The following is a 13,841-nucleotide window of genomic DNA, read 5'->3' as shown; positions in this document are numbered from 1 at the left end:
TCAGGGGTCCAAGATTATCTTCTGTGTCTGTGTTAATTGGTTTCCCTTTTCTTTGTTGAAGAGGGTCTGTGCAGTCCTTCTGCCTAGTCCGCCATCTTGCCGGAACCTAATCATTTTATTTAGTGGCAAAAAGTTTACATCAGACCACCATTTCTATCATTGAAATAATTTTTTTCTTTTCCTTTATGAAAAGAAACTGTACAAAAGTAACTGGCTATAAAGAATATAAAGTACTATGTTATAGTGAAAAATGTTCAAAATTACCTGAAACGAAAAGACAATGTTACATGACTTGTATATTTTTTGCATGTATAAAGCAATTTTCCTTGAGATGCTGTGCTGCTCATTGATTGATCTATAAAACATTATTAAAAAAATTTATCTATAGGCATATCTCATTTTATTGTACTTTACTTCATTGTGCTTTTCAGATACTGCACTTTTTATAAAATGAAGGTTTGTGGCAACCCTGCATCAAGCAACTCTATTCATGCCATTTTTCCAACAACATGTGCTTGCTACATGTCTCTGTGTTGCATTTTGATAATGCTCACAATATCTCAAACTTCTTCATAATGCTATTGCACACTTAACAGATTACTGTATAGTGTAAACATAACTTTTCTATGTACTGGGAAAACAAAAGTTTTGTGTGATTCACTTTGTTGTGATATTTGCTTTATTGCAGTGGTCTGGAACTGAAACCACAGTCTCTTTGAGGTATGCCCTGTAGTAACATGTTGTTGTTATGTGCCATTGAGTCGGCTCAGACTCATAGCAACCCAACATAGAACAGAACAAAACACTGCCCAGTCCATTATATCAGTGTTTCACTCGCTGCTATTCATAAAGTTTTTACTGGCCAACTTTTTAAAAGTGGATGGATGACCCCTTCTTTCTTCTGAGTCTTTCTTAGTCTGGAAGCTCCACTGAAACCTGTCCCCCTTGTGTGACCCAGTGGCAGTCTCCAGTCTCACAGCAAATGCAAGCCACCACAGTATGACAAAGTGACAGACAAGTGGTGGTATAGTGACATGGTATTGTCTGATTCTGTCTACTGTCTGCTATCTTCAGACCTCTCTTAAATACATGTTGTAAAACTATGTATATGTTCTTAAGGATTAAAAATTAAGTAAGTCTCTTTTGTATAAACTGGAAGTTAGAAGTCTTAGTAGCTATCTCCCTCTTCTTTCTTTCTTTTTTTTTTTTTTTTTCCCTATAGCTGATAGTAATTTCCAATATTTGGATAATTCCAATGTCAGAGACAGAAAATAAATGATAGGGTTTGAATAAGAACCTACATGGATTTTCTAGAGAATGTCTTTTGGTCTAACAGATCTTAAAGAAGGAACCCACTATACATTTTGTTGTGAAAAAAGTGAAGCTAATTTGATTCTGCACTACTCTTATGTTCTCATTGGTGAAAACATGTAGCTACTAACATGTTGAATTGAATGAGGATTATTTACTCCTCACAACCTTCTTAACCAGATTATAATAAAAACAAATTACTGTCAAGATTCTGCCATACATCCCAACAATAGCAGAGATATATACCCACCAGCCACTCTTCGGAAGGAAGGTTGGGCAATCTATTTTCGTAGTGATACCGCCTCGGAAACCCAAGGAGGTGTCGCTATGAGTTGGGTCTGACTTGATGGCAAATAACAGCAACAACAACATATGCTAAGGAGGTATAAACTAATTCATAAGCTCTGTAAGCTTCAGGAAGCCTCAAGTCCCTGTCTTTAAGGTGTTCCTATGTTCACCTTGGGTGAAAAATTTCCTAGAAACTCATATGATAATATTTTGGAGGTAGGACTCTGTTAACTTTACAGTGGGTACCAGAGAAGGAGAAATCCTCCTACCCAGTAGCTGAATATGGCAATGTTTAAGAATCAGTCCTAGGGGACCAAGGTCTGAGTTTAGCCTTTTTGCCTTGAGAGATGAATATAGACTGTGGGGTATAAGAGGTGAAGAGTAACTTCAAAATATTTTTTTTTGTTGTTTTTGTCATATGCCGTTGAGTCGGACCCAACTCATAGTGACCCCTCCTTGGGTTTCTGAGACAGTATCACTACAGAGGTAGATTGCCCCATCTTCCTTCCGAGGAGTGGTTGGTGGGTTTGAACCACCAGCCTTCTGGTTATCAGTCAAGTGCCTTTGGCACTATGCTACCACAGCTCCCTCAAAGTATTTTAGCTAACCCATATTGAAAACTATTAATTTAACCAATAAAGACCGATTATTTATATCCATTATGCTAATTAATGGAGAATATTTTACCAATGAAAGTCCATTTCTGACATTCATTATACTAATACTCAAAAGCTCTAGTGTTGATCAAAACATGGATAATGGAAACACTTGTAGCTGCTGCCCTGGAGTCTGGCCTTTCAGAGTGAATGCTCTTGACTACCCCTGGGGTGTGGATTCCTGATTGGAGTAAGTAACTGCCTGCCCTAAAGTGAGCACAGATATTTATAACACAATGCTTATGATGAAGCATTTTTAAATAAATTACAGACATCATATCATCTTTTCTCAAATCAATAAAACCAACTATTTCAATCTCCAAATTATGATTTGCCCATTTTTGTTTTAAAGGCTGATACATTGAAAAAAACTCCCTTAATTTTAACTATCATTATATTTTTCTTTGTCAAGATCCTTTATGAGTAATTAATTTGGCTAACTCATTTTGAGGTGTTTCATGCATATTTCACTGAGATATTCAGGTGTCTGTTCTCCTTTTTCTTGACCTCTCAAAAGTATTCCTTAAAGTTGACAACTTCTGCTTCTTTTGTTTTTCATGACACCACTTGCTCCTGAATTCGCTGCTTCCTCACGGGCCACAATTTTCCAGTTTCTTCTTTCAGATATCCATCATCTGGACTGTTTTGAGCTCAATGCTGGGACCCTTTCTCTTACTTATATACACTTTCTCCAACAGCTTCTTATGTAGTGTCAAGACTTTTGAAAAATACATGAGTGCTGATATCTTCCAAATTCATGCTCCAGCCCTGACTTAACTCTGGACTTTAATAAACTACTGCTTATTTGACATCTCTTTTAGTATGTCTAATTTAGATCTAATCTAATTCTAAAATCTAAAATATACAAAGCAGAACTCTTGATTTCTCGGTTTCTTGCCACAACCCATTCTTTATTCCTATAATGGCTCACTGTCCTTTTGCTGAAACATCCTTGATTACTCTTTTTTCCTTTTTCCCAAAGCTCAGTCCTTAGCAAATCCTATTGGCTCTGCCTCCAAAATATATCCATCCATCCTCTCTACTATTTTACTAACTCTTCATTGCTCTGGGAATGAACAATTCCAGCCAGCGCAGCAGGAGTTGATGAGAGCAAAAATGTGGGCAGAGACATTTCAGATAACGCCGTGTAGACCACAGAAAGAAGTTTAGATTTTATTCTAAATTAAATGGGAAACAACTTGAAGATTTTAAGCAGGGAGTAACATGATTTATAGTTTAAAAGGATGAAGGATACGCTGGAGTTGGGAAGGAGTGTAGCAAAGGAGTAGATTGGGTTTCTGAATTATATGGAAGCCAATGCCTTCCTGACTAGGGTCAGATGTAACTGATATGTTTTATTTTTATGTTTTTGAATTTATTGTTGTGAAAAGATAGATGAAACAACCTTTGCCATTTCAACATTTTTCACGTGCACATTTCAATGAGACCAATTACATCAATTATGCTATGCTACCATAACCAATGTCTATTGGATTATGATTTATTTTCAAGAGACCAACTCTCAAGTGAGATTAGAGTGCAGGAAGTTTCTCATAGGTAACTCTGCCTTGATATTAGGAAAAGATGCCCAAGAAATGGATCTTTTGTTAATATTATATTTAGTGCTAATGATTTGAAACACTTGACTGTACTATGAGGAACTTGTACATAGACCAGGAGGCTGTTGTTCAAACAAAACAAGGGGATACTGTGTGATTTAAAGTCAGGAAGGCACTGCATCAGGGCTGTATTCTTTCACCATACTTATTCAATCTGTATGCTGAGCAAATAATCCAAGAAGCTGGACCATATTAAGAAGAATGTGGCATTAAGATTGGAGGAAGGCTCATTAACAACCTGAGATAAGCAGATGGCATGGCTTTGCTTACTGAAAATGAGGATAACTTGGAGCACTTACTGATGAAGATTAAAGACTATAGTCTACAGTATGGATTACACCTCAATATAAAGAAAACAAAAGTCCTCACAACTGGACCAATAAGCAGCATCATGATAAATGGAGAAAAGTTTGAAGTTGTCAAAGACTGCATATTGCTTGGTTCTACAATCAACACCAATGAAAGTAGCAGTCAAGACATCAAAGATGCATTGCATTGGGATAATCTGTTGCAAAGGACCTCTTGCAGGTGCTGAAGAGCAAAGATATCTCCTGGAAGACTAAGATGCACCTAACCCAAGCCATAGTATTCTCAATCACCTCAAATGCATGGGAGAGCTGGAGAGTGAATAAGGAAGACTGAAGAAGAGTAGATGCTTTTGAGTTTTAGTGTTGGCAAAGAATGCTGAAATTACTGTGGACTGCCAAAAGAATGAACAAATTTGTCCTGCTGGAAGGGTAGCCAGAATGGTCTTTGGAAGTGAGAATTGCCAGACTTTTTCTCACCTACTTTGTTTATGTTGTCAGAAGGGACCATTCTCTGAAGAAGGATGTCATGCTTGGTAAAGTGGATGATCAATGAACAAGGGGAAGGCCCTAAACAAGATGGATTGACACAATGACTGCAGCGATGGGCTCAGATATAGTAGGGATTGTGAGGCTGGCACAGGACTGGGTGGTGTTTTGTTCTGTTGTACATAATGTCGCTGTGAGTCGGTGAAAACTTGCCTGCACATAACAACAACAACAACAACAACCAATGATTTGAGGGACCCTGGCCAATGGCTTTCTTTTGACCTGTATTGTAGGTCAGAGAAGGGGCAGCATTTTTTAAGACCTTTAGGACCTTTGTTACTTCTATTCCCTTCTGTTATGTTCAACAAGCAAGATTCATAGAGTATGATGAAAAATTAGTCTTGTTGCAGCCATCTCGGTTACAACTATTGGTCTCTACTTGTTAGGAGCAAGCAAGAAAGAAAGAAACCAATGTCTCAGACAAGAAACTAGCCTACAGAGCTAATAGTCTACACAAAACATGGCCTCATCTACCTGAGATCAGAAGAACCAGATCAGAACCATAACAGAGGGACCTACGACAGATGGGAGAAAAATGTGGAGCAGATTAAAATTCTTCAAAAGTCCAGTCTTACTGGACCAATTGAGACTAGAAGACACCCTGAGACTATCACCCTGAGAAACTCTTTTAAAGTTTGGACTAAAACTATCTCCTGAGGGCCACTTTTAGTGAAATAACAGATTGGCATAAAATAATGCATCTGTGAGTGCAGTGCTTTATTAAAAATAAAACCACCTAGCTGAGACCAAAATGTCAACAATTACCCAAAAGCACAGATGAGAAGATAAAGGGGCAGGGAAACCAGAGCACTGGGAATGGAACAACCAGAACATAATAGAGAGAATGTTGACATATCGTGAAAATGTAACTAATGTCACTGAACAAATTGTATAGAAATTGTTAAAAGGGAACTTAACCTGTGGTGGAAACTTCCACTGAAAACACAATAACATATTATTTTTTTAAAAAAAAATTCAGTGTTGTTTTGTCCCACTTCTCCTTTAAAAATGGTCAGGGAAGTAGAGCCCTTGCCATTGAATGAAAAGTTGAATTGCTGCATACATTTCCTGTTGCCTGGAGGTAATAAAAAGTGCTGGAGTCTTTTTAAGTTTTGTGCCACTTAGTGTCTATCTGGTTATGAAACGTGTCTAATATTGTGAAATAATTAAAATGCTGAATTTGATTTAAAGTTAAATCATTTTGCTGCAGCAAAAAGCGTGCGGGCCAGGAAATAGGTGGTTTTCATCTCTCTTTCCATGGTTGTGGAGTGGCAAAATGCATGGAAAAGAGATGAATAGGTTCAAATGCGTAGACTAGATTTCCATTCATTAAGCAGAATGCTGAACTGAGAAAATATTGTACATAGCTGAGGAGGCACAGTTGTAAAATTTTTTTGATGAAACTATTAAAAAAAGTCACAGGGCAGCTAATTATATAAGTGAGTTTAGAGACATTTTGGCTAGAAGTTAAGCCAGTTCCCTTGAAATTCTAAGTATGTGTATTTTTCCCTATGATTTTATGAATCAAAAGTTAGAATTTATTTTGTTTAATTAAGGGCCCCTGGTATGATATAATGAAGTCCTGATGGAGCAGTGTTTAAGTACTCAGCTGCTAACAAAATGTCCAAAATGTTCCAACCCACCAGTCTTTTCACAGAAGAAAGATGTAGTAGTCTACTTCCATAAAGATTTATAGCCTTGGAAATCCTATGGGGCAGTTCTACTTTCCTATAGGGTCTCTATAGGTTGGAGCTGACTCAGTAAAATGTTTAGAGATTTGGTGTGATCTAGCAATTATAAGCTTCTCTCAAAAAAGATTTCACCAAAATGGAATCTCTTTTGCTACTTCAGTGTGATACTTAAATTTGCACAAATTACGTTTTAAAAAGGGATTTAATATATTACTAGTGTACTATTTTCACAATATCTTAGTGATTGTTTTGAGATAATAATGATTCACCATTGGTTTCTTTTGAGTAATTTATGTTACGTGTTCAGTTAACAACCAGTTTCAGGTACTAGTTAAGAAATATTTGTAATACAAATAGATACAATCTTAATGGTTTCCTGAATTTTTCACCTGATTCAAATCCTGAAGAAAAAAATAGAATTCATGTTTTTAAGATGAATTCAAAGAAATGGCTTTATATTTTTGGTCCAAAATTATGGTCTACTTGCTCTGGTTATATGCAACTAATTATGCTTACTTATAAAATTTATTAGTTAGATTTTGTTTAATGACAAATGTCACAAGTTGATTTAATCCCTGTTTTATAACATATCTTTGAAAATACATTACTAATTTTTTGAGAGTGATCAGTCAATAATACTTTGGTAATCTAGTTTTCATGTTTTCCAAATTCTCTCTGTTGGATCATAATGTAAATGTTAAAGATAGAATCTCATGGAACAAACCTGGAAGAGTTAAATATATAAAGAATTGACATCACCAAATGTAGATTATTATCAGATTGGCACTAACATTTTTTTCCATATTTGAAAAATCAAACACAAATTTTGGTATGGTTTGCATCATACTACTAAAATTTGCATATTTATCTCTTTACATGTTATTTTGACAGGTTGCCTTAGAGATGGTCAGCATTATGAGGAAGGATCAGTAATTAAAGAAAACTGCAATTCCTGGTAATGAATTAAGTGACATAGAACAGTATTCCACTGTCTGTGTATGTTTTCTTCAAATAACAGAAATATTTGTGAAACTAAAGATATTTTAAAATACATATAGATAAAGCTGTAAGATATCACATATCTGTAAGGTTTTTTTTTTTGTAAGCTTATTTAATTTTAATGCATGTGGAAATATAATCATGAATGTATCTTTTAATGCTTGATTTTGATATCCTGATAATAAGCATTCACAGTACCAAAAAAAAAAAAAAAACCTCACTGCCATCCAGTGGATTCCACTCATAGCAACCCCTCCTTGGATTTCTAAGGCAGTATCTCTATGGAAGTAGATTGCCCAATCTTCCTTCCAAGGAGTGGTTGGTGGATTTGAACCACTAGCCTTCCAGATGTATATTAAGTGTATTTCTTAATGATAATCATCCAGATATTTCACAGGCAAATCATGTTTCCTTGAGTACAATAGAAGTATCTAGAATAACTGCTTTGAAAGGATAAGCCTGCAGAAAGTTTCCAAATACAAATGCAGTGATTTATTGTCTAAATTATCTTATGTTTTAAACATTCAAGGAATATGTGGTCATTTCATTTATTAATTGCCTGTAGTAGAAGATAAGAGCATCTTGAGTGGTACCTAACACATGTGTTAAGATTTACTTTACTAAGAATCAAGCAGCCACATCACTAACATTAATCTAGAAATTATATTTCATACCTTAACAATGTGTTACTGTTGATATTAATTTTGAAAGTTATTCCATTAAGCACTCCCCATTTTTATATTTTTTTCTACCTTTGCAGCACATGCTCAGGACAGCAATGGAAATGTTCCCAGCATGTATGTCTTGTTCATCCAGAATTAATTGAATATGTCAATAAAGGAGACTATGGGTGAGAAAATCATACTTCTGTGTTTTCTGGCACTCCCGTTTACTCTTCTAGTTTCAAATGATGTATTTCTTATCATTTCCTTCTAAAAATGCTCATGATTTAAAAAGAAAGAGTAGGAGAGAGATGAGAGATTGAAAGGCATGTGAAACCAGAACATATGAGAGATAAACATTAATAATAGAAAAATTTAAAAAAAAAGAGAAGGAAGAAACAGTAATTGTCTAGATCTTTATAACTGAGCAGTGTCATGTTATGAGTGTAGAGAGTGAAGGGAGTTTTACTTTGGATAAAACCAAGAAGTGGGAAGAATTTATTTATTCTTGTTAATCATCTTTCCCTCCCCTTCTGCTCTGACCTAGCCAATCACCCACCATGGTCAATTACCCTGGATAGAATCTACCCCTAAAATGACAATATATTATCCTGATCATCCCCCCAAAATGGTCTATCTATACAATTTCACTGAAATGACTGACATTTAACCAATTTCACCTGAAATCAAGTCAAAAGACAGATTGAGCCACTCTCCTTTGCTAGTTTATTAAAGATAAGGATTAATGGCACTTAAATATTGGAAATAATTGCCTGATGCTCTCCTACAAATAAATAAGTTAGGTTGTTCCTCTGTATACATAGAGAGAATTAAGATGTTAGTACCAACATTGGCTTTTCTTTATAGAACTGAAAGGAAGAAGGATAGGCTGGTTGGTATCTGCCTCAGGAATTCTTCAGTGCTATTTCACATTTCAAAAAAATATTTCACTTAAGAAGATCTATTGTAAGGAAACTAGAAAAGGGAAGTAATTCTGAAATGTGCTTTTTAAAAAAAATACAAGTATTGCTTCCTTCCACACATAAGACATTTGTTTCCCAGCATAATGGGGCACTGAGTTTCAATGTCTTCAAAGCCTTTTTTGGAAGCCATGGAATATAGAAAGTCGAATTTGTTGTCATTAAGATTCTTAAACCACCCTGAACTCTTGAGAGAGACAATTTCACCAACATTTTAGGTGACAACTTGATAACATTGTAAGTATTTCTAGGGGAAAAAAAAATTATACTTTTCTGTGGGTAAATGATAATTAAATCATTAAAAGAATATCAGCGTATGTGTTATCATGAGAAATGATCTGAGTCAGGTTCCTAACAAGATTTAAATACTTCACTTTAAGAAGCATATGCTTCTAAGAAATGATAATACAGCAGCCTACCTTCTTCTTTTGTTACAGAAGTCATAGTCTCACCTCAAAATAATGTGAAAGAAAAGTACACATAAGAGTACACAAGTTGTGAGAATGCTACCTTCCTTGGAAAGAGGAACTTTCTTCCCTAGAATATTCTAGGACTACTTAAGAAGCATGGGTTTGCCATTCTCAGCTCTTCTCTACTCCTGAAGCTCAAATTGTTTTTTTGTGGGAAAATAGAGTTAGATCATTCAATACATATTAAGTGTCTTTCTATATAGTGTACATACCACCTTTGCTTGAAAACATGTATTTTCCATATCCTCATAACATTTTGGATCCAAGTCTTTATTCATTCTGCATAACCTACTTCAGCATTAATATTGAGTCTCTGTGTTATTTTTCAATGCAATCAATTAATATCAATGAAACTGGTTACACATGTGGTGCTGCTGAGGGTACAAATAAATTGTTGCTGTGTTAAAGGAATTTACCACCTAGTTGAGGAGTCAAAATACAACTTTATAAAAGATTTCTATTGATGGGCCGTATCTGTGTACCAAATTAATGTTACAAGTAATAATCAACAAAAGGAAATAACAGCTATTTCAGTTCTCTGCTGCTGTGTAATAAACCACTCCAGAATTTAGTCGTGTAAAACTATAGCTTTTCACTGTTCACATCAAGAATTTGGGATATACTCAGTTGAGCTTCTTCTTTCTGCTAGCCTCTCCTGGAATCACTTATGTGTTTGTAGACATTCAGAGCCTCAGCTGGGGTTAGGTTAAGATGGCTTTATCCCTATGTCTGGTGGTTGGTGCTAGTTGTTGGTTGGGCTGTGTGTCTCCAGCAGGTAGCATTGGCTTCTATACATCACGACAGTATTCTAATCGGGTAGAGTAGAAACTATAAGTTCTCTTGACAACTAAGCCTGAAAGTTGCACAATATCAATTCCACTGCATTTTGTGTTCAAAGCAATTCACTAGGCAAGCCTGTATTCAAAGACTGGGTAAATAGATGCCTCCTCTTGATGAGAAGAGCTGAGAATATTTTATGGTCATTTTCAATTTATCAAAACATTTCTACAAATTATTTTTCTCATGAAATAAAAATGTACAGGCTACTGAACATTTTTGTCTTGATGTTTCACAAGTTTCTAAAATGAGCACACACGAAACAAAAGGGATTGACTTTCTACCTATCCTTAGTAACCAGCATCATCCTTTACCTGGTCAATCAAGCGAGACAATTTGAGATTTCTTTCTTTCTTCCTTCCCCACCGCTTCCACACTTCCACTTACCAACCTTGCTAATTCCCTCACTCAAATTTTCTCTTATTTATTTCCTCCATTCCTATGCTGTATTCCAGTGCATTTCTTTGTCAAGCATAGCTTTGAAGTGGCCTAACTGGTCTCTCGGTTTTCAGTTTGATCAAACTCCAATCTATCCTTTATACCTATATCCTTCTAAAACAAAGCTTTGATTCTGCCACTCATGTTCTTAAAAATCTTCAGTGATACTCCATTGGATATAATGTATACTTCTTTGCATAAATAAAAATCTGGCCAAATGTTTCTTACTGCCTTATCTTTTACATGCTTTCCAGTTCTTGTCCCTAGATATTTCCTCATAGTTTAAACAGTAAACTTATATAAATATGCCACTCCTTTTCAAACCTGCATGCTTTCCTCAAGAGTTGCCTTTATTTAGAATAAATGCTTCTTTCACATCTGGCCACCAAACTCATTCTCATCCTTCAAGAGTGAGCACTAAAGTCACTTTCTGTAACAAATATACCAACTCCTCCAGGCAGAGTTATATTTATATTTTAGACTATGATAATACTTTGACATACTGCTAATAAATGACACACAGTGAAGTCATTTTCACTTTTGTAGTCCTTGTTAGGGTATGACTTCCTTGAAGTAGAGAAATTTTATTCATTTCTGTCTCTATTATTTACCAGGGAAGCTCTGGTGGGTTAGTGCCTAGGTCATTTGACTGCTAACCAGAAGGCTGGTGGTTCGAACCCACCAGCCACTCTTTGGAGGGACCATTGAGCAATCTACCTCAGTAGTGATACTGACTCAGAAACCCAAGGAGGGGTCGCTATGAGTCGGATCTGACTTGATGGGAGGGAGTTTGGTTTTTTGGTTTATTGTTTAGCAGAGAATATGATAGAAAATCCCCTACTTTTCAAAAGTTCACTTTATACCATTTCATTTTTATGAATGCCTTACATTAATACCTGTTTTCAATAGCCAAATGAAATCCAAAGAGAATTTTCCCTTTTACCAAAAAAAAAAGGAGAAAGGTTTAATGTTTGTTTTGCAGCGAGCTCTTAAAGAAGCAGCGCACACCCTTAGCAGTGAAAGGGGCATTGCCAAACTCCTTCCCTAGGCCCTATACTCAGTATCTAAGAATCAAACCACCATAGCTTCATACTACATCTGTGAACATGTTGTTGTTGTATCCCGTGGAGTTGGACCCGATGCATAGCGACCTCTCTTATGGTCTAAGCCTATGGGTTTCCAAGGCGGTATCACTACGCAAGTAGATTGCCCAACCTTCCTTCCCAGGGGTGGCTGGTGGGTTTGAACCACCAGCCTTCTGCTTAGCAGTCAAGTGCCTTAGGCACTATGCTACCAGAGCTCCCATGAACACCCTATATTAGTGTTATTTTAGGTTCTGTGTGTTTTGGGCATGATTTGGTAGGTTATTGTCCAGGTCTGGGAATGCTCAAAAATGTTTCCAGTATGAATTAACTGTAATTACTTCTTTGCTTTATGTTATTTTGGCTTACAAAAGGTATCATATGCACACACACACACAGACGCATACACATAGTTTACACACACACACACACACACAAAAAAAAAAACCCCAAAAAAACTAAACTCATTGCTGTGAAGCCAATTCTGACTCAAAGCAGTACTATAAGACAGAGTAGAGCTGTCCTACAGGGTTTCCAAGGCTTTAATTTTTATGGAAGCAGACTACCACATCTTTCTCTCAGGGAGTAGCTGGGCAGCTTGAGCCTCTTACTTTTTGGTTACCAGCCGAGTGCTTAATCACTGTGTCACCAGAGCTCCATTTACACACACACACACACACACACAAAACCCACACACAATGTGGAGTCCCTGGTTGGTGTCACCAGTTAGCAGACCTGGTTGCTAACTGAAAGGTTCAAGTCCACCCAGAGGCACTATGTAAAAAAGGCTTGGAGATCTACTTCTGAAAAATCAGTATTAAAAACTCTATGGAGCAAAGTTCTACTGTGAGACACTTGTTGACTCAGAATTAACTGGATAGCAAGTGGGTTACATGTACAATACTTATCATCACTGTGTAATAAATTCATTTTTTTCTATTATTTTTCCCTACTTTCTATTTGATTTTTTATTAAAATGCTGGTCCCTACTCACTAAAATGTGATTAATTAAATGACCAGTGAATGTCTCATAATTGAAAACTATTCCTGTGGGTTACCAAAAGCACACGTTGCTGACTTTATCGTTTTATGTAAGGCTGCTTCTGTTACTTTCATAAATAATATTATAATATCTAATATAGTAAGAGTTTTCCTTATTAAAATTCCTTAAGTAATGGAGACATCTTATTAAAATTGCAGCTTAAAGTTGCTTAAGATGTCATGAGCTAACAGATCTTAAAAAAGAAAAGCATTAACTTGCCAAAAATTTTATTGAAAATTGAGCTGTATCTTTCATCATTCATAAGAGCCTACCACATTACAAACAATTTTGGTGATAAACACAACAGAATAAAGTTTGGATCTGACTTAAATTCTTAAAATATATCACTTAAAACTAGATAATTCAAACAAGCAATGATTAAATTATTTTCATCTTTCTCAATTTCTCATCTCCTATTATCTTTTAAAGAATTTTTATTGTCTACATATTTAAAATTTTGTAAAGCTTATTTTTATAAGAAAGGACACAAAATATTTATCTAGAAAAATGCACTTTTTTGATATATATTTTTACATCAATTGATTTTATATTATTAACAAAAGCTAAAATTATTGAATATTTACTGCAAATTAGCTGAAGTAATATATAACCGTATTTCGATGTCTAATCAATTAGCACTGATGTAATCTTTTTTATTAAAAAAAATACAATTATTTTTGTCCTCAATTCTTCATAGATACTTTAAGGAAAAAAAGAGAGAGAGAACAAGCTGGCCAACTTCTTTTGAAACTTAAATTGTAAATGAAACAGATTACCTAATTTAATCTATAAACACATTTCTGCCTATCTAAGCTTCCTTCTAAAATGAATTCAATGCCGTTTAAAATAAACTGCATATATTGTCCTTTCCATTGTGCAAAGATGTCATATTCTTTTTTTTTTTTTTTTTTT

General features: G+C 35.4%; 1 protein-coding gene across 1 annotated transcript in view; it reads left to right on the top strand.

Annotated features, from left to right (window-relative positions):
• TINAG (tubulointerstitial nephritis antigen) overlaps nt 1-13,841 on the top strand; it is a 147,835-nt gene that overhangs the window by 15,278 nt on the left and 118,716 nt on the right. The window contains exons 2-3 of the mRNA XM_007945625.2: nt 7,311-7,374; nt 8,179-8,268. Coding sequence (XP_007943816.1) covers nt 7,311-7,374; nt 8,179-8,268 — 154 coding nt within the window. The remainder of the gene's footprint in view (nt 1-7,310; nt 7,375-8,178; nt 8,269-13,841) is intronic.

Source organism: Orycteropus afer, unplaced genomic scaffold (assembly GCF_000298275.1).
Source record: "Orycteropus afer afer isolate SDZICR_OR568_19922 unplaced genomic scaffold, OryAfe1.0 scaffold00140, whole genome shotgun sequence".
Classification (NCBI taxonomy): domain Eukaryota; kingdom Metazoa; phylum Chordata; class Mammalia; order Tubulidentata; family Orycteropodidae; genus Orycteropus; species Orycteropus afer.
This window is presented reverse-complemented; position numbering and strand designations above follow the sequence as displayed.